This window comes from Aythya marila (assembly GCF_965140915.1).
Source record: "Aythya marila genome assembly, chromosome: 4".
In the NCBI taxonomy this organism is placed as follows: Eukaryota; Metazoa; Chordata; class Aves; order Anseriformes; family Anatidae; genus Aythya; species Aythya marila.
The window spans coordinates 6,531,998-6,554,436 of NC_139045.1; the positions used below are offsets into that span (position 1 = coordinate 6,531,998).

Below are 22,439 nucleotides of genomic sequence, written 5' to 3' on the forward strand. Positions count from 1 at the left end.
CTCCATTATTTTATTAAATCCTAACGTAAACATCAGTTAACAACCTCCCTCCTGCCTCTTTTAATGATGTTTAATGAGCAATTGATCTGAATGAACAGCAGGAGATGCCGTGTCGTTCCTGTATTTCTAACAGATCTGTTCCCATCATTCAGTGGCTGTATTTGGCGATGCAGGGAACCTGCGATCTGAGTCACCAGTCTGGGAGATGACTCAGGGCACGCGTCTTAATGAAGCGCTGCTCCTTCAGGCCTCTGACACTTCTGCTGATGTTCAATAACTGCTCATTAGTTTCTGTTTATCTGACCCTTGAGCTGATGAAGATTTTTAATTTTCATCTCCAAGAAGGGCCTTTTAAATTCCTTCCTGAAAGATTTTTCTGCTAACGTCTTTGGGGGATAGAATGAAAAATACTTCAACCAATGCAGAGTAAATAAGTCATACAAACCTGAAACCTGAAACACCACTGATCAGCTTGTCTGAAGTGCTCAATTTTCAGTTAGTACACTCAACAATAAATACAAGAGGAATTAGTTGAGTGAGAAACGGTTTTGCTTGTCACGGATTTTAGCGTTGACGTGCTGTTTGAATTAAGTCTGGACGTGTAGTGAATTAGCATGTTTGCCCGTGCTGCCCATCCGTGACTTTGTTGCACTGCCTTTGGGTTTATCTGATGTTGGGCACTGTCCATTTGCTTTACGTGGAAGAGTTGTATCGAGGGCAGCAAATCTCTGGCTTTATTGCTATGCAAGATTTGAGGCTCCTGAAAGTAGTGGAGCTCTGCAGGTTAACTCCAGGTCTAGATTTAAAAGTGTGCGGTGATTCATCTGCGTTTGAATGAGTTCTGTAATTTGAAAACAAATGGAAAGCTAAATGCATGTTGTAAGCTCTGTGCTTTGTTGTAAATAACGCGCATCAGTAGGAGCACTTGCTCGCCAGCCGATGGGACGTGTTGCCAATGTTGCTGCTATAAAAGCCTCATCAGCGGGCAGTTGTTCAATCAGCCTCCTGGGAAGAGCAGAGAAGATTCCCTCAAGTGACGGGAGCTGCGTATTTATGGCGTATAATCTGTGTGCCATCTGCTGGGAGACAGGTGAGAAACAAAGTGGGGAGAGAAAAACTCCGTCACGGGGAGGGGGCCTTTAAAGAACTGACTGTTTTATACGCATGTATTTCCCAACCAGGGGAATTGCAGCAGAAGGCAGTTACGTTTCTGCAGAGTTGTGCTTCTGAACTTCAGACAGAGAGCAACTGGGAGCTCTGTAGCTCTCTGGGAGCTACAAGAAATACTTATTTCTTAAATGGCTCAGCGTGCAGAAGCAAGGAACTCTCCCTTCTGTCATTAGGTAATTGCGGCTTGTGCTGGCAGGTGTGCTGGCTTTGGTTTTGGTCGCCAATATGCGAGCAAATGGCATCAGCAGCCTGTGTCTGCCTTACAGAGGGCAGGAGCTCCTCCTGCCCAGAGCTGCTGTTGTGACTGGCATCTGCCCTAGCATATGGGGATTTCTTGCATCGTGCTGATTAACTGCAGCAGGAACAGTTTTAGTGTTGTTTAGGAAGGGCATAAATATTCTAATAAGCTATGGAGAAGAGATTTTGTATTGAAATGCATCTCTTCTGTCATTTGTCTGAGTATTTCAAGTGGACCAGCTTCAATTTGGTGAGTGGAAAATCGTCACAATGGCAGCAAGAATTGACTTCTGGGTTAGCTGGGTCAACGTGTGTCAAGTGTCTTCGAGTCTAATTGTTGAGAGGCACTGTAGTCTAGTGTGAGGAATAGATTGTTACCCCCTCTGTGTTAGGCAAAGATTTCCATTTGTTGATACGCTGAACTTCTGAAATTAAAGATACACATATGTTTTGTTTTTTTTTTTCCTGGAAGCTGGTGGAATGATTTAATTTCTGCAGACAAGCTCGTGTAGACACCAGGCAAGAGCTGCCCTGGTTTCCTGCAGCAGCCCACGGTTGCCCTTGCAGAAGAGCTGTTGCCTGAAGCAGGCCAGTTCCCTTGGTGTCCTGAGACACAGCTTTCTGCTACAAGCCCTGAATCCCCATTCCTGTTGTGTGTGTGAATCGCTGGTGGCCGTTGTTAGGATTTTGGGCCGTGATCTTTAGGCAAAACAAGCCCAAACTTGATGTGAGTCATTTGGCACGAGAAACGGGTAGATTCCCAGTCACGAAGCGTTCAAGGCATATGGGACGGCAGTGATATGGAGGAGCTTTCACTGCTGACAGCTTTTGAAAGGAGCTCACGCGAAGAGCACGCCTGGGAGGCCCTGCCAAAGCGTCTGTGTAGCAGCTCCAAGGTTTCTGGGTGCTCGGAGCTAATGGTAAATGAATTGTGTACGGACTCATTCCTGAAAGCAGACAGTGAGCCATACACGTGCTGTGAGTGGCGATTTATCAAACCGAGCTGATTGTTAAATAAATGCTCCTGTGCAATTTGTAATGGATGTGGTTTTGGTTCGTATTGATATGATTGGATCTGACATAGTTGTGATGAGTAATTCAGCTTCATGAGAAGGCAGCGTAATGCATTGCTGTGTTTTCCCCTAATTCCAAGTGGAAGTGCTTTCAGAAAGGCCCTAGTAAGAAAAGGGTTGAAATAATTCGGTGCCTGTGTTATTCCCCAGGTTTGCTCAAGGTAGCAGCCCTCGCTTCTGGAAGACCTGCTTCTTTCTTTCAAAACCAACCCATTTCCAAACACGCTCGTGCTTTCCTCCTGAAGGAAAAAGCAGGGGTTTTAAAGTCTTGTCTCATCATATGCCTGTCTCAGTCTTGGAAGCCACGTTTAAATCTCCATTCTGAGAAGCAGGATGGCACTACTGCCTTTGGGATGGCAGCGTGCTCCTTCTGAATGGCAAAAGCGTGGAAAATTCTGCAATGTGATTCTGCTGGGTTGACACATGTATTTCCCAGCCTTGAAAAGTCAGCGCTGCCAGTTGAACCTAGTTATGCTCCAGAAAAAATCACAACTGGACTAATGTGTAGCTCCAAAATAAGGTGTTCGGTCTGCTCTATGAGTAGCAGTTGTCCTTTCTATGCAGCGGATAATTTGGAGGCGTTCGTTCATCTCCTTGAGCGGCGAGGTGACTGTTCTTCAGTCGGTAGGAAGGTCTCAGGTTATAGGAAAGGCAGCTCCATTTTGGCAGAGGAACGAGCTACTAATAGGTCCCTCTAACAGAGGAAACATTTCGTGTTTCATTGCTAGAAATATGCCAATGCTGCAAAATCTGAATCAACTCCAAACTTCAGTAAACCTGAAATTCAGGATTTCCTTTCAGGTCTGTTAAAAGATCCACACTAGCTGCAAAATGGAAATCCTAAATCATGGTCCAAACTCCCTCAAAGTTAGGGATTATTCTAAGGGATCTAAAATTACACTACTGGAATACTTTTTGGTATTGAAGTTGAGCTTAACGCACTTAAGTTCTATGCTTATAGCGACTTGGCTTTGCTGTTTAGAAAAATTATTATTATTATTATTATTTTCCCTAACCTTTCTTTGCAGGTGTTTTCTTTTGGTGGCTCTGCTTCTGGCACTAATCCTTCCTCACAGGCTTGGCAGCCAAGTCTTGCTATAGGCATTGCACTGCATTTCTTCTTCTCAGCATCAGCTAGGTTTAATCACTCCCCCGAGCAGAGATGGGAATTGAACTTGCCTCCAGCACGCATGAACTTGGTAAATACTGGTGTGATAGGAGGGAGAAAATGGAAAAGGCTGCAAATCCCACTGCAGTTAATTCCCTAATCCAATATTAAGGATCCTAGGTCTGTCTGTACAAATACTGACTACTGTCCAAGAACATAAAAGAAGTAGTTCAGCCCTAAAAGAGATAGGAGTGCTTTTCTTTCTGGGAAGAGTATTTAGAAAGAAAATAGGTTTCTTCCATAGAAATTAGAGGTGTTATGATATGAATATTTATTTCATGATGCCATCCTAGTCTGTCTTTCTTTTGGCCACTACTGTCCTGTGGTTAGATAACATCTGCCCTAGAACACAATTGGTTTGAGTTTAGAGTTTGAGTGATCTGATCATTTCCTACTCTTACCCACGTTGGTTATAATCTCTCCGCATTTTGCAGAGCCCTAATTACGCACCGGAGCTGAGGTCAGGAGAGGAGAAGGGGCAAAGAGATGCATTTTGTTGGTGTCGAAAGATCAGCTTGTAGGCAGATATTTCACGTTTCTTTCCTAAAGCAAACACGTCAGCTACTCTTACGTGGAAGATGTCATGAGAAAACTAGAAAGCTTGTTAGGTAAAATGAGAAATAAGAACAGAGCCTCTGAGTGGATTTGGTAAGTCAGACAAGTAATTCTGAAACATTCATCCTTCATTTATATCAAAATGCTTTTCACAGAGCTTTACAAAACCGGGTATGGTGCCACTGCTAAAACATTTCTCTCGCTGGATGGAGATGGAGGCACAAGATCTGCACCAGCACGTATGCAAACTTTGGGGGTGTGGGGGGAAACCCCACCTGATTTCAGAACTCACCGTCCACGTACCTGGTAATGAGTTGGCAGTGGTTCTGTGAGCCTTGTGGTGATCCTAAAATGCTGAAGTCCAATTCTGCCCTCACCTGTCCAGTCATTAATCTGGGATAATTCTGCTGAAAACAGCCTAGTCACTAGGGTGACGTGAGTATGGAAGGGGTGCAGGAGAGAAGGGAAGTGGCTGGATGTTAGACTCCTTCCTTGTGCATCAGCATGCTTACAATGGAGGGCAGTCATTTGCCCCTCGAGTGGTGTAGGAACGTGGGCTGTTTCTGCCCAATTTATGCACGTTTTTCTGTGGTGGGGGATACTTTCCACATCCATTGTGTCGTTTCCTTCTTTGTTCATGGAAATGGTTGTCGTAAGGGATTTTTTCACGGCTCCAAGTCACCCTAAGCTACCTGAGCGGGCGTTTAGTGGTGGCAGATCTCGGTTGCTTTGTAGTGAGACAAATCATGAGGGTCTCCCATCCTCCTGGCTGCTTTCTCCAAACGAGAGAGAGAGTTTTCATGGGGCGTTGCAGCGCATAACTTCACATAGCACAGAAGAGCACCGGATATTCCTCGCTAGGTAGTAGCTTAAAAATGTGAAGGCAAAGGAATGGTAGTGCCTGGAAAGAGACCAAAGCTTCCCAGGAGTGGCAGGTGGATAACTCTTCAAGGCTTTTAATGACGGCTCTGCAGCTGCAAGACCTAGGTGTGTTTCTGGTTTTGGCTGGGGAACGATGTTTGGGAAAGCTGGAGTCCTGAGTTGCGAGGTGCTAGATGTTCTAGCCTTAACTAACACAGCGCTCTGGTCCTGCTACCATTTACCTTGAGACTTGCAGGGGAGGGGACGTGGACTGGGAGATGCCGGGCTCTGCTCCGAGGGAACCAGCCACTGGGGGCATGGGGGTGGCCCGGGAGGCTCAGACCTGACGTGAGGAACAATTTATTTACCGGGAGAGTGGTCAAACAGTGCAACAGGCTGCCCAGCGAGGTGGCTGATGCCCCAGGCCTGTCGGTGCTCCAGTGGCATTTGGGCGATGCCCTCGTTAATATGTTCTGGCTTTTGGTTAGCCCTGAAGCGGACCCGATGATCACTGAAGGTCCCTTCCACTGAACTGTCCTATTTTAAAAGCTGCATGTGTGCAGGTTTTTCATTGCAGCTGGCTGCCTCTAAGCAGAGCTGCCCAGAGAGCAGGTAGGAATGTCAGTGAGAGATCAGGCAGACAGCCCCTCGCTGCCTTAAATTTAACATAACACCACCACTGGAGCAGCGGGCTGCAATGGAGGCATCGTGTCCCCCGATGAATCCCCTTTTGGAGCGTGTCACCAGAGTGCTCATTAAACAACACTGGGCCAACAGGGTCACTGGCCAGTGACTTCTCCTCATTTTGTTTGCACGGGTTTAACGCTCTCCTTCCTTCCCTTTTGCAAATAAATCAGTCAGCCTCTTTGCTGAAAGTGGGTATTCATCAAAAAAGGATAAGAGAAGTAAACTTTTTAGCAATGTTTTGTTGCTAGTCTACCTATCTAGATAGGTTCCCCTATTCCCTATGTTACTGAGAACTTGCTCCATTTTTAATAATTATTTTAGTGTTGTTTTTTTAACGTTCACATGGAAATACCCTAGGGAAAAAATGTGCTTATTATCCATTCACCGTTTTGTGCTGAGCAGGAAAGGCAGGTCACCTCACTGCTGTGAAGTTGCATGCAATGTGTGTTTGCAGTGCACTTAGCAGAGACCAGCCACTTAATTGGAGAACTGAAGGCAGCCAGAAATGAGCCATACAGCATCCTGGGGAGGGGGAGGAGGAGAAGTTATCCCCGTTTGCCTGATCACTAGCAAATTGGGATCTGTTTTTGCCTGGGTCTTAGGCAAAAGTGTAAAATTCTGGATGAGTAATGTGCTTGTCATCCGGTTTTTAATTATTTAGTAGCTTAAAAACACTCTGAGAAGGAATGTCTTGTTTTCTAGGATGAGTCTCCTGGAGAGACCTAAGGGTCTCCCAGGCACAGAATAAAACGGGATGTGACTGAGATGTGAGGATGATCCAAAATGAGTTTTTCTCAGGAGCAGGAAATAAAGTGCTTTTATCTTCTGTCAGCTTTCAGGTTGCCTGTATTTGCCGCGTCACCTCGTGAAGTTCTTGTGTTTAAGCAAATCTGCAATTTTTCCCATGCAATTTATCCAAAGAACACGTGCAAACCTGACAGGTCTTCTCTGTCTGTGGACGGTAAATCCTTTTTAATTTGTTCGTGTTTTGCACTGTTCCCACTTAAACCGACAGCTGAGTAAAACCGTGCATGCCTTCGCTTGGTGCTTCCACAGAGCTGTGGGGTTTTGGACTCCAGACAAGGCGTAAGGTGTTCCCAAGTGGTGTTGGCAGTGTCAGGTCACTTAGAAACACGTCAGCATTGCAAGAGACAGGTAATGCTGGTGATCACATACCTGACTGCTCTCTCATCTCCGTCGATGATGAATTCACGTGCAGTGAGGGTGTTAAGCACAGGTCTCTCAATCAGAACTCCAAGTGGAGCTTGTAACTGTGAGGAGTCCTTAAAATAACAAGAGGTGAGCTGAAAAGCTTACTATAGAAGAGCCTGTGAGGAGTGGTCTCGAGAACTTTGGGCTCAGCCTGTAAGAACAGAGCTATGGACAGCTCTTGCCATAATCTCCTTCGTATGGCAGCATTTTGCCATCACCCCTAGGTCTGGTTCTTAAAAATGTAGTTGTGTGCTACCGACAGCAAAGTAGGGGATGCCAGCAGCTGTGTTGGACGGGCTCAGCTGCTTGCAGTTGTCCCCACTGGCTGACCCGAACTTACTCCCTTTTCTCTGTTCCTCCAGAAGGCTGCTCCTGATGCCCGGGTCCCAGGCAGAGCATTGTTTTCTTGCGGTTTATTGTCTTTAGAAAGAGATCTCTGCAGAGTTTGTGCTAGGATATCGTAACAGTGTTGTAAGCTTTTATCCAGATTCGTGAAGAGTCGGTAATCTGTTAATGCACGTTACTTTCTGTAGAGCTCCCTGGGATACGGAGAGGTAGGAGAACAGAGCACTCTTTCCCTGCGGCTGAAATGGCCCCGTAAAACTGTAGGTTATTAGGAGCAGGCAGGTACCTAGCACTTTTTTTTGTTTGTTTTGAGAAATCAATATACTGATTTGTCTTTCTCTGCTCCCCTCAACACATTAAAAGTACGCCAGATAAGTACTGTCAGCTTCAGATTGAATTATGCTTTGGAGCATGAACATAAAGTTAATGCAGCAAAATTTGACTGAAGATTCTCAGACCTAGTTTTGCTTTGTGTTAAACATGGAAATTGCTTTACCTATCATCAGAGTTTGAACTAAAACCAAAACTTGTTCCTCAGCAAGATGTCTCCTAAGCCAGAGCCAGCTGCTCAGCTCTTGGAATGCCGCAGCAGAGTACACCTACTCCGTGCAGGTTTTTTCATATTTCATTTCCATGTTTGAGTGACTACCTAATACATCTTGGCTTTGAAATTAGGCAAAGAAACCGAAATGTTTGAAAACCAGCAGTTAGGCGCTTCCCTTACATTCCCAGGTTTGATCAACACGCAATCAGATGATGCCAGATACTCAGTTGGAACTTGGCACCGATTGTGCCACTGTGTAGGCTGGCTACGGTGTGTAAACGATTAGTAGTGATTGTGGTGTACCAGCTGGTTGCTATATAGCTAGATACCTTGTGTATTCGTCTGTATCTGTCCATAGGCAAATCAATGCAGAAGCTTTACGTAGATCTTTGTCAGTGATTAATTGGCACTGTCAACACTGAAATATTTGATTCCCCTTCCCCCTCCCCCCATAATCTTTCTCGCTAGCTTAGTTAGAACTGCCAGAATTATGTTTCTGTATGCACGCAGGCAAAGTTGGAGTTAACCGTGTGATTTGGTTTTACTGGGGGTAAGGTATTTTATGGTAAGTTACAAGGTGCTAGTTCTCAGTGCAGCAAGGTCCTAACATGTAACCAGTGCCACAGCTCTTGTCTCTCAGCCCGGAAGAGGGAGAGGTAGCTTCAGAATTTAACATTTCTGGACAACCTTGAAGTTACTGAGATTTTTGGATGGAGTAGTTACTGGGAGTAGAAATCCAAGCTGAACAGAACAAGGAGCTCTCTGAAACATTCAGGACAGATTTCTGTTCTCAACTAAAGAGCTCAGAAGTTTGATAAAGTTTTGAAATAAATGAATGAGGTTCCATGAGCCGTACTTGGTAAAACTTTATTTTGTGGCATACGTATATAAGTTCACCTTGCTAGTCCTGTACAACCTTTCTGCTTTGATTTCCTTCCTGCCACTCCTTATTTGTAGACACACTTAATTCATAAAGCTTTCAAGAATATTCTTGGGAAAACTAGTGTGACTATTTTCCAGGTGGTAAACTTTGCTGTGTTATCACGATACTACACTTTTGATGCTTTTGTCTAGAATTATTTTACACAAAATATTGGTTTTTTTTCCTCCTTGGTGTATTTTGGCGTGGTTTTTATACCTCAAGATGAAGACATTGCTGCTACTTAAATAACATTACTGGTTTTCTTATGCCTGAGCTCGCAAAGTGTGCGAGAATGGTCTCTCCGTGACTTTCCAGCCCTCTGTCAACAGATCTTTAGCCAGCTGCCATTTCCCACACCGTACATTTCTTTCAAATCTGCAGAGCCCAGTTCCCAACTTCGCTCCCTGTGCTAGGCCGAGTGCCCTGAAGTTCCCTGCGCTGTACACGCAGTGTTTTCCTCAGCTTAATTGTGGCTGGCGTGCTGCTAATCGCTGTGTGGGCTGTTAGCCGCGGGCACTTGCACTGAGATATTTAAGAAAATAAGCCTGTCAGCCTTAGCGAGGTTTGGATAAACACAGAAGTGTGCTGAACTGCCTTCCCAGAAACGCGTGGGCTGGATTCACTCGCTTGTGGATTGTGGCCCAGGAGAAGCCAGGAGAAGAGGCAAAGCTCCCTGGAAATCAGGCGCATCTCAGACCTGGAGTGAAGCCCGGGCGCTGGGGTCCAAAGCAAGTGCTACAGTGACTGCGCTGCACGATGATGGGTTCTTTATATTACAGTCAGTAAACAGGGAGCTGTGAAACATGTCAAAGGGAAGAGCTGGTGTGTCTGAGGCTTGAGGCTACTCTGAAAACGGATCCTACTCAGGGTGCAGGAGCGGAGGCAGAGGGCAGTCCCGGTGCCCAAGGGGCAGCCTGTCTCTCTGGCAAGCAAAATGGCCCAGGAAGGGTCCCCCAGAGCCCTTCACCATCCTCCTCCTCCCACCCCAGGGCCTCTTTCAGGCCTTTTTCAGAAGCCCCCTCCCAGCACGGCCATGTCGGGCCTGGGGCGTGGCGCCATCACTGCGGCCATCACTGCGGCCTCCTGATGTCCCTGTGGCATCTGCCCCCCGGCGTTGTCCTGGCGCCTATAAAAGCCCCTGCGCCTGCCCCCCCCTCGCTGATCCCCCAGGATCTCTAGCGAATGCCAGCCATGGTTGGTCTGAAGAGAACCTGAGGCAACAGCTGCCCACCCCTGTGTGGGACCAAGCGGTTCGTGGAGCCTGCGAGGAAGTGGAGGCGGTGGAGCAGCAGTGGAGACGGGGCGGCCGCGGCGGATGGTGTGGAGCCCATGGAGGTGGATCCACCTGCGGAGGACGAGGAGCCAATGGAGGTGGATCCACCTCCAGCCCATCTGGTGTGGCACAACACCATCGTGCCAGGGCTGCCACCAGCGAGACAGCACCAGCGTCATCGCAGAACCGCCCGGACCGCTCCGTACTCCCGGCCCTGCCTCCGCCACCACGTGTAGGGGGGAGAGGCCATCCCGTTACCATCATGCAGGGTTGCCTGCACCATGGCCTCTCCCCCCTCCCCTCCCTTTCCTCTTCCCCTTCCCCTTCCCCCCCTTTCCTGCAGAAGTGTCATCTCTTCTGCACGGAGCCCCAAGCACTGGGCAAGAGCGCACTCGGCTTCCTCTGGGCTGCTGCACTGGGCGACAGGAGAAGCCCTCCGAAGGCCACGCTGGGCGTGGGGTGTCTTGGAGAAGGCTGCCAAGAGGTGCTTGAAGACGAAGCCTGGCCCTGCATGGCTTCTTATTTGAAGAGTTTATTTCATAAGCAACATTAAACAGATCAGATTATTTTATCATTTCCAAACTTGAGCATACATAAATGCAGAATCCAATAAATCTTGAAAAACTACTTCATGATTTTTTTATATAGAACTTATTTTTATATAGAACTCATTGCTTTTCTTCCTCCCTAAAACACTTGCTTTAAGGCCTTTTTCTTGAAATAATTTTTTTTTGCAATTGTGTGCAGGGAATTTAGGTATAACATACAATAATGAGGTGTGAGAATCTTTGTTAGTACAATTAGTGAACGCGAGATGAATTCAGAGTCATGAATTTCACATCCCTAACCCCAAACCATCCTGTGGGATGTTTCAGTACCAGTGCTTTAAGCAGGCTACACCAAACTGAAGAGTAGTGGAAAAAGATCTGACGCGTGCATCACAGAGCAGGCAAGTTCCCATGTTGACAAATGGTAGGCAGAGCATTATCATTCGGACACTGGCTGGAAAGCATGTTTAGCAAGATGCCGGCTAGTGAGTCTGGGCAGTTGGTATTTTACAGGCCAAGAGACGAGCCCCCGGCCACAGGCCGTGTTCCTTACAGGAGTGCTCTTCAAGCAGCCTCTGACTGCACATGGCAGCAATGTTCACTCCTCTCACAGCCCCACTGCAGTTACAGTGCTGCGCTCACTCTGACCTCTGAAGCCTGATCGTTTCCCTAAACCTAGCCAGGTATCCCCTCCATCTAAATACTTAATATTCTTCAAAGAATACCAACTTTCTGCAGCCCCTAAAAGTTTAACCATGGTTCAGTGGTGTAGGAAGCAGAAAGGAGAGGCTCCCAGATACGACGTGGCTTGCTCAAAGACAGGAAGGAAGTCTGAGGCAGAAGAAATTATTAAAGGTTGAGCCTTGGGGTCCCACCCGTGGATTCCCTTTTCTTTCTCAAGGTCCTGTTACCTGCTGCCTGTCTCATTGTAGATTCCACTAAGCTATTAAAAACTGAAGCTAAATGGTTATGAGATAACGATAAAACTTGGATGAGGCTTTTGGTTTTTCTTTTGTTTCCTTTGGATGTGAATGAATCATCAGTTTTGTATGACTTCGTATGTCTTTTAGTCTCTTTTTAACCTTTTGTTAGGATGTTAGTAAACATCTTAATGGACGTAATGTTCTAAAGGAATGAAGTAATATTTGGTATATTCTGCTATAATCTTTTAGTAGAAACATTGATTCTGTTTGGCATAATTGGAAATTACTTTGTGAGGAGGGTATTATCTTCTGTGAGTTCTGTTCTAACAGGAAAGTCAAAACACAGATTGTACATGTAAAATGGGTATGAACATTGCTCTGGAGCAGAATGCTGACACAAGACTCCAGTGCAATTTATGTTCTGTGTGAACTGTAGTTTCAGCACTCAAACTGTATGTTAGTGCAATGTTGATCTGGTGCGTAAGGGCAGGAATCCTTCATTTCTTTGAGGGAATTGGAGCAGTTAGTTACTTGGAAGTAGCAATGTAATAGGTGGTATCTTGGAGTAATAGTGCAGTAGGATGCCAATGCTCATTCAGAAGACAGATCAGAAATTCATTAATACAGGATTTAGATAATAGTACACAAAAGGAAGCCTCATTTAGCTGGTCCAGCTAAAAGGTCCAGCTGGGTAACAAGGCCACTAACATTCTGGCAAATGCGAACATACAGGGAGCTTTGCTGTCGAATGCAAAGTTGGCAAAGTAACAGTTTTCACAAGTGAAGCCCCAAAGCCCTTTGCAAGAGTGATGAGCATAGGAGGAATTCCTCTGGGACACGTAATTAGTGTTTGGAAAATTTGTCAGATGAATGCATGTATGAAACCAAAACGAAAAATACGATTTTAGCCAAGACTAAAAATCCTACTATTAGCTTATGTTTTTAAACTGTGTGAACCTGTGCATGTTTCTCAAGGTTGTTGTGAATGCTTAAATGAATTTTGTTTGCTTGCTTGTTCTGGCTCTGTCAAGAAAGGTTACATTTCCTTCTCACGGTTGCTGACTTTGTGGGAATAAATTATTTCCTTTGAGGCAATTTGAGTGACGTTGTCTAGGAGATTTCACACTTTTCTTTTTTGGAGGCTGAAGGAGGGATGAAAGCTAGGCCAGATATTTAAAATAGCATCGTTCCATTGTGCATTAAGAACAACCATCTACTTCAAACCAAGGTGTAACGAAGTGTGCTTGAATCCGAATCTTTCTATGGAGAGGAAAAAAATAATCAAATGGCTATTGCTCAATGAAGCGTTACATCTTATGGCAGATAAGTGGATGTTTTGTGATGAGTATAGTTCTTATTTAAACACGTCCGTGATCCTTGTGATTGCACATAAATCTTCAGATGTGAGTCACTAATGTAACATGCTCTGTCTGAATCTGTAAACAAATGAATAAAAGCTCCATGATAGCAGGTGCTGACCAATATCCTCAACAACATGTCAGACTTTAGTATCGGGATGACTGTTTAATTGCTGCTACCTTACAGGAAAGTGGAAGACTGATCATACCACAGATCCACAAAGCACCTAAGGAATGTTTTCTTGCAGCTCTCCAGGTGAATCATAGAATGGCCAGGGTTGAAAAGGACCTTAAAGATCATCTAGTTTCAACCCCCCTGCCCTGGGCAGGGTTGCCAACCACTAGAGCAGGCTGCCCAGAGCCGCATCCAGCCTGGCCTTGAATGCCTCCAGGGATGAGGCATCCACAACCTCTCTGGGCAACCTGTGCCCGTGCCCTCTGAGTGAAAAACTTCCTCGTAACATCAACCTAAATCTCCCCTGTCTTAGATTAAAACCATTCCCTGTTGTCCTATCAGTATGACCAGTTTGCAAGGCAGTAGCGGGTGATGTGCTTCTCCAGGAGCCTCTGCTGGCTACCTAAGCCTCAGGGCTTAGGGACTTGGCTCCACCAGTCTCTCTCCCTCTCACACTGCCTAATGCTCCTCAGCCTCTCCACCTCCTCCTTCAGGCCAGCCACTAGGCTGAGTAAATCATTCACCTGGTCGCATCTTGACACAGGTGTTGTCTCTGTCACCCTGCAGTGCAAGGGCCAGGCTCTGGCACCTGTGCATTCGCATGTTTCTGTGGGACCTCTCTCTGTGTCTCCACACTTTGCTTGGCAAAAACCTTCCTCAGGGGTGCAGCCATGGCAAATCAGCAGGCTCGCTAGTACTCTCTACGGTAGCTTCCTTGCTAAAATTTGCGTCCTGTTTGTGGCACTCCCTAGGGACTGCTGTTATACTGTCAAGTGTTGGCCGCCTCAGCGAGTGGCTGCAAAATGGCGGCAACGCCCGGTGGAAACGGCCCGCTGCTGGCGGCTCTGCCCGTACCTCATCAGCCGCCCTCACGAGGGCTGCCGGGCCCTGGCGGCTCCCTCAGCTGCCTTGAGTGGCCTCAATGCTGGAGAAAAAGCCCTAAAAGAAAAAAAAATGCCCTGCCCGCCTCAATTCCCCGCTCCGGTGAAGTGTTCAACTGTGAGGGACACAAACGCGCCACTCTTCTTGAGAGCTCGTGACAGAAGCACGGATGTAAGTAGTTCTTAGTTTGCCAGCTCAAGTGGTGAAATCCAAAGTCACCATCTTTACTAACCCTTGTCTGAAATGCTTGTGGGGGGATGGATAGACCTTCTGGTTGTTTCCCAGCTTAAAAGTGGCAGGTGCTAGAACAGAGAAGCTGATGTTTGCCCTGTTGTTTGCAGCCCCCTTAGTCAAATTCTCAGAAGCAGAGGCTTTTCATTAGTACTGAAGCTGCCTGTTTAACACAAAACTTTGTGTCTTAAGGACTACTTATTGGTCTATGTCAAATCCCACACCCCCAAATGTACTGTGTGCTATTGTTTATTTTCCTAGCTTTTTCACTGAGTGGGGCAGGCCTTGCAGTAGCGTAGCAGAAGTCCAGAACAGCACCAATTTTCATCTTGCATAGTAACTTCCCCTACAAAGCCTAATGATTATGAATAGCTTTGTGTTATGTGATTTATTGTTGCAGTTTAACAAGTCATTGGGAGTGTTTTTAGTAGTATAGGCAGGAGTGCTTCCTACTGACAATAAGCTTAATTTGTTAAAATAATTCAACTTCAGCCTCTATTAATAAAAGGAAAGGTTAGTAGATAAACTGCCTTTATAACGAGGTGTTGGAGTCTTACTTTCTGTTAAGATGGACCAAACCACAAGTCACTAGAAGCATAATCAATGAGAGTATCCCACCTAAGACAAAAGGAACACAAAAAATTGAGTAAAATCATCAGAAAATACTGTTCTAATATGAAGGCTGGTTCATTATGAAGCCTTCTGTGTTTACAGCAGGCTAAGTTGTATGGAAGCTGACGGTTGTGAGTAGCAATGGTCAGCGCTGGTAGATGGGCTGGTAGGACTGCTCCCACGGGTGTTTGAGGTGGATGTTGCTAAACATGGCCATGCTGCCTGAGAGTGCAGAGGAAGCTGTTGAAGAGATGCAGTCTTAAAGTGGCACTTGGATGTAAGTATTTCTGTTTTGTGACTGTAAGATAATTATTGGCAATACAGTGTAACAACAGATTTTTTTGGGGAGGGGGATAATAGAAAACCATACTTTGCGTGGGAGAGGAAAGGCAGATTGTCATTATGTTGGCTTGGTTGTAACAAAATGGAAATTTGCTGGAATTTTAACGTACTGCAAACAAGAAGTTGCACTATGTTTATGTTCTACCTAAAACCTCGCCGACTTTAGCTGGATGCATATGCTTTGTGGCCAGATCTCGCACTCGTGGAATCCTATAAAGGTGTGTCTGCAGAGGCGCTTCTTTGTTATTTCTGAGAGTGACGTGAGGATGCTTTTTGTGTGATGTGACCATGTTATCTGAAGATGATCTCTATTTTCATGAGGCTGAAGTACAGTTTTGTAGCAAGAGGTGCTCTGTTGAAAGGTTTTGGAGCAGATCACCTGGCTGTGGAGGTGGATGTGTTTCAAACTGCAGAGGCAAAGATGAACCTCCTGCCAAGGACTCTTTTTGGGGGAAGCAAGTAATTCTTGCATTAGACTGCTTTTAGACAGTGTGCTGCTTTTCAGGTATTACACAGTGATGAACAGGGCTGGCAACTCTCAAATAGTTTCACAGTTTAGAAGTGAAAATGGAGTGAGGGGCCAACAGAGATCAGATCTTCACCTTGGCAACTCTGTTTTATCACAGATTGGTTTAAAGATTTTGAGGGCACAAGAGCAGAACCTGAATATGCCAATCCTAAGAATTTCCTAAGATTTCTTAATACCTGTGTAAGAACACCAATGTGATGCTACGTATTTCCCAGATGTACTACGTGTGCATTTACTTTTTTTTTTTTTTTGGACCCTACTTACGCTATATTAAACTTTTCTTTTGATCTCCAGTATCCAGTAAATGCTATCACAAGTCTGAGAGTCTGTCACCAGTTCAGTCTTTTGCTGTAGGTGAATGAACGCTGAGGCAATATCAAAGCTCATAAAAGTCTGTAGCTGTGACAGCTATAAAATTCCAAATAAACACTTCTTAATACTTTTTAATACTTGTGTTCCATCTTCAGTTTCTACTAAAATCAATCAGAGTTGGGAATGCTCCACTCCTTATGAAGATACTATGAAACCAGCAAGCACATTATCAGGATACTTCCTGCCTGGATTAAATGCATGACTAGTTTAATATCTGCCATTTCCAGATAGGCAGAAAAGAATTCTGTCAAATCCCAGAAGCTAGAAGGAAGACCTGAGGTCTTGGTTAATGAGGAAAAAATAAATAAATGTTGCCCTTGTAGTTCTATTTTGCATTTTATTCTAATAAATGGAGAGCAAGGGAGGCAGAGGAGACTGTAAGGAAGAAAATAAGGAGTACCATGCATATTCCAGGTCTATTTTACTTTTTGAGGTGGTATCTCTGGAAGAAGGAAGGAGAGGAGGTGCCAGCAGAAGGTACTTAATGACAGGCTCAAACTTTATAACTGCTGCTCAGCAGTGGGATAAATGTATTTATATGTATTTATGGTTTTGCAGATTTGAAGAGAGTGCTTTTATCAATAGTATTTGTCCCAGTGGAATAGTTTCTGGTGGTGGAACGTGTGTGTTTGTTGTTTTCTGGCTCACAGAAATGAATCAGTTTGCAGAAAGTCTTGGATGCATGGTAGATTTTCTCTCCCAGTTAGAGGCAGATTTAGTTCTGTTGTATGGTTTCAAAGGAAGGATAAACCTCAGAAGTTCTATTGCAATTCTTTACAGCCGATTGCTTATCTTCTGTGGTTCTGCGAGCTTCTCTTTCTTCAGAAGTGGTTATTACTTGTTGTGCTCCAAGTGAGAAGGGGAGCTGACAAAATCTGGAGAACCTGGTTCCCCATGTCAGTCGTGTGCTCTCATCCTAGGTGTGGCACGGCAAGTAAAGATAACGAAAGTATGGGTGCATGAAAGGCAAAGCTAGCTGCTTCTAGTACTTTTACAAGCTGTAAAATAAACTGAAGAGGGGGTATGACTTTCCTTCTGATTTCTCAATTCCAAGTACCCTGCGTTGCATGTTCCTTCACCAAATCTATGGATGTTGTGTGGGGGGGCAGCACATAGGTGCTCTGGTCCGGGATTTTCCTGCAAGGTGAGTTATGGCCCAGGCAGCCAGCATAACCTCCCTGTTCTTTTTTTTGCTCTAGCCTTGAATTATTTTACCACAGGGAGGTGGAACTACGCCTAGTTGTAAAACAGGTGTCAGAAGACGGTTACATGGCAAAACACAAATTTCCATTAGCTAAGTGAGGGGAAAAACATCTTTTGAGCTCCTCTGCACGTGTGATGGAATAAGGTGTTTTGTTTGTGAACCTTTCCAGCCAACCCCATGTTGAAGTTTAGTGTGACACCATTGCAGAAATGCATTTCCTTCCTCAGCCGTTCTCCGTGCAGACAACAAAGGGCTCTGGAGAGCTCCTCCTGCTCTCTGCTGCCATTGCACTGGTGACAACGTCCTGGTTCCGAAGCACTCGGTTGGATGTAGAAAGTGTTACTTTTATTAATCAGCTCACAGGCTTGTGGTATGAAATGAAAAATGGGGATAATAAAGGCAACATTATTTTCTTTCAGAAAGCAAATTTGCTTTTGCTAATGTTGGGACATTTGATTTAACTGTCACTGACTCCTGTAGTTACTCTTACCATAAACCTGTTAAGTGAGTCAAAACCAGCTGACGTTACAGCAAAATGTGCCTTACTTATCAAAGTGACATGGGAAATATCTGCAAATGACTTGGCTTGGCATTTTAATATTAAAAATGAAGTAGAGATCAGCGCAACGTAATGAAGTGTTTCATGTTAGTAGAATTACTTTTTGGGGAGATAGCATTCATCCCTGGCTTCAAAAGCCAGCACGTAACGTTCACATGCTGGACCAGGAAGCTCCTTATTTGCTATGTACTATGAAGAGTTTTCAGTGTACGTTTTTACAAACATTTTTCAGGAGACGATTTTGTGGTCTGTTTGCCTGAATTCCTGGCAAAATTCGTCTAATCTGTGAAATATGTCAAAGTACTATGCCTGTAATGGCTCTAAAATCTATTTTTCCTTGAATAGATATTTGTCTTGGATAACCTTTTAATTGCAACTTTTCTACAACTTTATTTGTCTATAGAAGTAAAAAAACCTTTTCACCACAAAGTTGACTCTCAAAAGCTACAAATATCTTTCTGATCCTCTTGAACTGCATTTCAATTGCCATCTGATGTTCTGGGCTCCATAAGCCCGTCAGATGAGGCCACGTAAAACTGCCGTGAGATACCCACAGGCAGTATATGATTTACTGCAGTTGGATGCAAGGATACACAGTCCCAAACTTTTAAATGGCTCCTTTGTCAGCAGCACAATTCTTCCAGAAAGTGCCTGGATTTATCAGCAAATTGTATAAAATCGTATATAAGCTGAACGTGAAGCTATTTTCAGTTTCATGACTTATGCAAAGGTCAGATGTACTTCAGGACTGAAAACTTTCAACTTAAGGTTTCCTTGGAGCCTTCTCTTCCCCAGGCTGAACATCCCCAGCTCTCTCAGCCTGTCTTCACAGGAGAGCTGCTCCAGCCCTCTGATCGTTTTCATGGCCCTCCTCTGGACCTACACTAACAGCTCCACATCCTTCTCGTGCTGGGGGCCCCAGAGCTGGGTGCAGTGAATCCAACAGCTAGGAAGAGATGTGTTCCTTTAAACACCTCTTACAGGGAGCTTGCACTCTATTTGCACAGCAGAGTAAGGCCGGCAACTGAAGGCCATGCATTTTTTGTGAAGCAGCAGATAGGTTGTGAACCTGGATTACCCACTCAGTGGGGAAACAGGGGAGGGTCCTGTCATCAAAAGGTTCCAAAACTGTGTTTTGGAACTAGTAGATGTGCTCTCTCCTGCTTGTGGGGTGCCTGCCATTGCAATCGTGAATAAATTACTACTTCACTGAGATCCTCGCCTCAGCCTAAGTTATTGGCTATGGAGTGTTTCTCACAGGACCACAGTCAGACACGTGTGGTTTGCCAGACAATGAGGGAGCTGCGGGCTCCTTTACTGATATGACTGCTACACCATGGGCCCCTCTGCTGCTATAGCCATTGAAGGCCTTTGCTGTTCTGCCCCCTGCAAACCTACAACCTGAACGTGCCTTTTGACCCAGGCCTATTGGCCTTGAAAAGGAGATGGATATGCTTTTCTTCGATCTGGGAAGAACGGGATACAAAAGGCCTTGAAGACCGAGTTGCTTGACAACTTAAAGCGAGACATACTGTTCAAAAGGAATGGGAAAATGGAGATTTGTATGTAATCAAGAAAAGGAGTGGAAAATGGAGACTGTTGAGTCGTGGAACTTGGAGGATTGTTTGTTACCTTTTCTGATCGTGAATAGGTATAGGTGTACTCGAGTGTACTAAGTCATGGAACTTAGAGGATTGTTTTGTTACCTTTCCTGATTGTACGTATATATAGGCATACTCGGGTTTAGTATGTAAAGCAATGTTCTGTATATTTAGAATGTTTGATGTTTGTGTGTGCGTGTTGGTGGAGCGTAGACTCCCCGCACACCCAGCGCTGTTTACTTCCTTTTATACTTTTTAGAAATATTTGTTTCATAAATATTACAAAATTCAGATTGGGTTGAGACCCCATTTATAACAAGATCGGAAAGGCTGCGATTCCTCAAACGCTTCTGTAATAGGCACTTCAGAACCTATTTACACCGCGTTAACGCCTCAACGAGCGGGCTCGCGCCTGGCGGGCGGCCATTCCGCGCCCCCTGCCTCCCCTCAGCCGCCTCCCGCGTCCCCGCCCCCACGGGCGCCATCCTTTCCCGTCAGCGAGCGGCGCGGGCCAATCAGCAGCGGCCTCGGGCCCAGTTCAAACTGCGGCGGCGGTCGGGGAGAGCTCCTGGGGCTGCTGAGGCGCCGCGGGGATGGCTGACGAAGGGGCCGTTACCGTCTGCGTGCGGCTGCGGCCGCTCCTCGCCAGGTGAGGGCGAGGGCGAGGGCGAGGGGCTGGGCGGCGTGGGGGTGCGGGTGGAGCTGGTGAGCTTAGCGGGGTGCTTTGTCTCGTAGGGAGAGCGCTCTGGGGGACGAGGCGGCGCCTCACTGGAGGAGCGAGGGGAACACGGTCTCAGAAGTGAGCGGTGCCCGAGCCTTCAGCTACGGTGAGTGTGTGGGAAGGAGCAGCTGGGGCTGACGCGGGCCTGCGGGATGCACGGCCGGAGTGCGCGCTGACACTGCTTGCCGTGGCGTTGGCAGCATCGCAGCTCTCTCGTGGCGCTTCTCCCGGCCTCGTAATGCCTCAGGGCTTGTGTCTGCGGTGTTTGCGTGGCAGTGCTGGCCAGGAATTCTCCTTTGGGAGTCGACGTCCTGCTCTCAGCGCCTTTTGCTGTGCTGGTCTGCACTGCAGAGTGTTGTTGGAGCTCTGTTGGTATGGAAGTGAGGTGGAAGATGCCCTCTGTAGCGCTCCCATCTCAGGGACAAGTGGCTGCGCTGAGCCCAGAGCATTGGGGTGACGTGCACGTGAGATCCTCTTGCTTGAAGCATCTTCCTGCTGCTCCACCGTGCTGCCTCCAGACACGATTTACCAAAGCGTACAGGTGAACGTGGCCCAAGCTACAGCCTGTCTTGTCAGGCTTACAGTCCTGATATATAGATTGGCCTTAACCTTTTTTAGGGTTAAATGGGACGACTGCATCTGTCATTCTTAGTTTCTTTGAGGCTCTGTTGTCTTTGCATCGTCACTGTTGGTGTTGAGTTTAATCTTTTGTTCCTGAAGTCTGGCACAGTACTGACACAATTGTGTTTTATGTTTAAATTATCCTATGAAGACTCAGTCCATGATACAATAATTGAAGTCAGCATTGCTGAATAAGATGACGGCTTGTTTTTGACTTGCAGTGCTATGTTCTTATGTGCTTTCTTTTCTTTTTTCTTTTTATTTTTTAAGATCGTGTCTTTCACTCAAGTGACAACACACAGCAATTATACGAAGGTGTAGCTGTTCCAATTATACAATCAGCCGTGCAAGGATACAACGGTAGGTTTTACAATTGTGTTTTAATCCTATTTGTAATGCAGTTTGGAAATAGTCAGTAAGACTTAATCATCTTCCTAGGCACAATCTTTGCTTATGGACAGACCTCCTCAGGGAAGACGTACACCATGATGGGGAACGAAGAGTCTGTAGGCGTTATTCCTAAGGCAGTCCAACATGTCTTCAAACTTATTTGTGAGGTGAGTAACTCCATGAAATTGAGGTGACTGAAAGGACTAGCAATATTTTGGAATGTTAAAGGAAAACTACTTTTAGCATTAAGGAGTTTGTGAAGAAAAGAAACAGTTTATATTGGAGGATATGTTGCACTCACTTTGCTAAGCTTGCAGAGATGCCATTGGTTTTGAAAAGTAAAAAAAAGTGAAATAGTTGGAATCAAATCAGTAACAAAACAGTTGCTTTTAAGCTTGCCAATACATTACACTTGAATTACAAGCTTAGGCAAGGTGATGTGCAGCTTTCTTCTTTGTTTTTCTATTTTAAAACTTAGCTACGAAATACTAACAATATTAATGACATCAAGGAGAAAGTACAAACTGAAACGTTATTTGCAGAGTATTTGCTTCTGCCTTGAGTATTTCGGGTTATCAATATTGGTTATGTGAAATGTTCCTGCTCCTTTGAGGTGCAGAATACCTTAGGGTCTACAAAAGCATTTAAAGCCAAGTAATTAAAAAAAAAAAAAAAAGTAACTAAATTTTCTGTGGTGCTGTAGTCTAGTGTGTGGCCTTTCCTAGCAAAGTAGGTCCGAGAGAGAAGTCAAGCTACGCCAAGAAGAGAGAAAAGAATTAAATATGGAAAGGGGAGTTGAATTGGCCTATTGTCATGCTTCTGTAGACCAATTAATTTGCTTTTATGACTTAATAAACGTGACACAGCATTAATGCAGCTGGAAGGAGATGGAACAGAAGGAAATGCATCTGCATTTGTAGACGCTCACATGCAAAGGGCAAAGAAGTCTGTGGAATGGTATCCAAGCATATAGCTTTGAGTTCAGAGTACTGTAATTAAAAGGTGTTCGTTGTTTAGTCTGATCTAATTTGCTTAATATTGTTTTCATTTCCTCTTGCGATCATTAGATTCCAGACAGAGAATTCTTGTTAAGAGTTTCCTACATGGAAATCTACAATGAAACCATTACGGATTTGCTTTGTGATATCAGGAAAAAGAAGCCTCTAGGAATTCGTGAGGATGTTAATGTGAGTGGATATTATGTTAATGTAAGAAGACATAACAATTTCATCTGCTTGAGGGGAAAAAAAGCTTTGACGCATCTAGGTGAAAACATTTCCTCATCAAACTGTAATTGTTATATTCAAAGACAGAAGAAAGGCAC

At 45.2% G+C, this 22,439-nt stretch overlaps 1 protein-coding gene across 1 annotated transcript in view; it reads left to right on the top strand.

The window, feature by feature from the left end:
• Window positions 1-19,928: 19,928 nt before the first annotated feature.
• Window positions 19,929-22,439, top strand: part of LOC309877987 (centromere-associated protein E-like) — a 32,789-nt gene continuing 30,278 nt past the window's right edge. Inside the window, exons 1-5 of the mRNA XM_082760044.1 lie at window positions 19,929-20,032; window positions 20,119-20,210; window positions 20,996-21,085; window positions 21,164-21,282; window positions 22,183-22,302. Coding sequence (XP_082616170.1) covers window positions 19,977-20,032; window positions 20,119-20,210; window positions 20,996-21,085; window positions 21,164-21,282; window positions 22,183-22,302 — 477 coding nt within the window. The 5' untranslated portion in view covers window positions 19,929-19,976. The remainder of the gene's footprint in view (window positions 20,033-20,118; window positions 20,211-20,995; window positions 21,086-21,163; window positions 21,283-22,182; window positions 22,303-22,439) is intronic.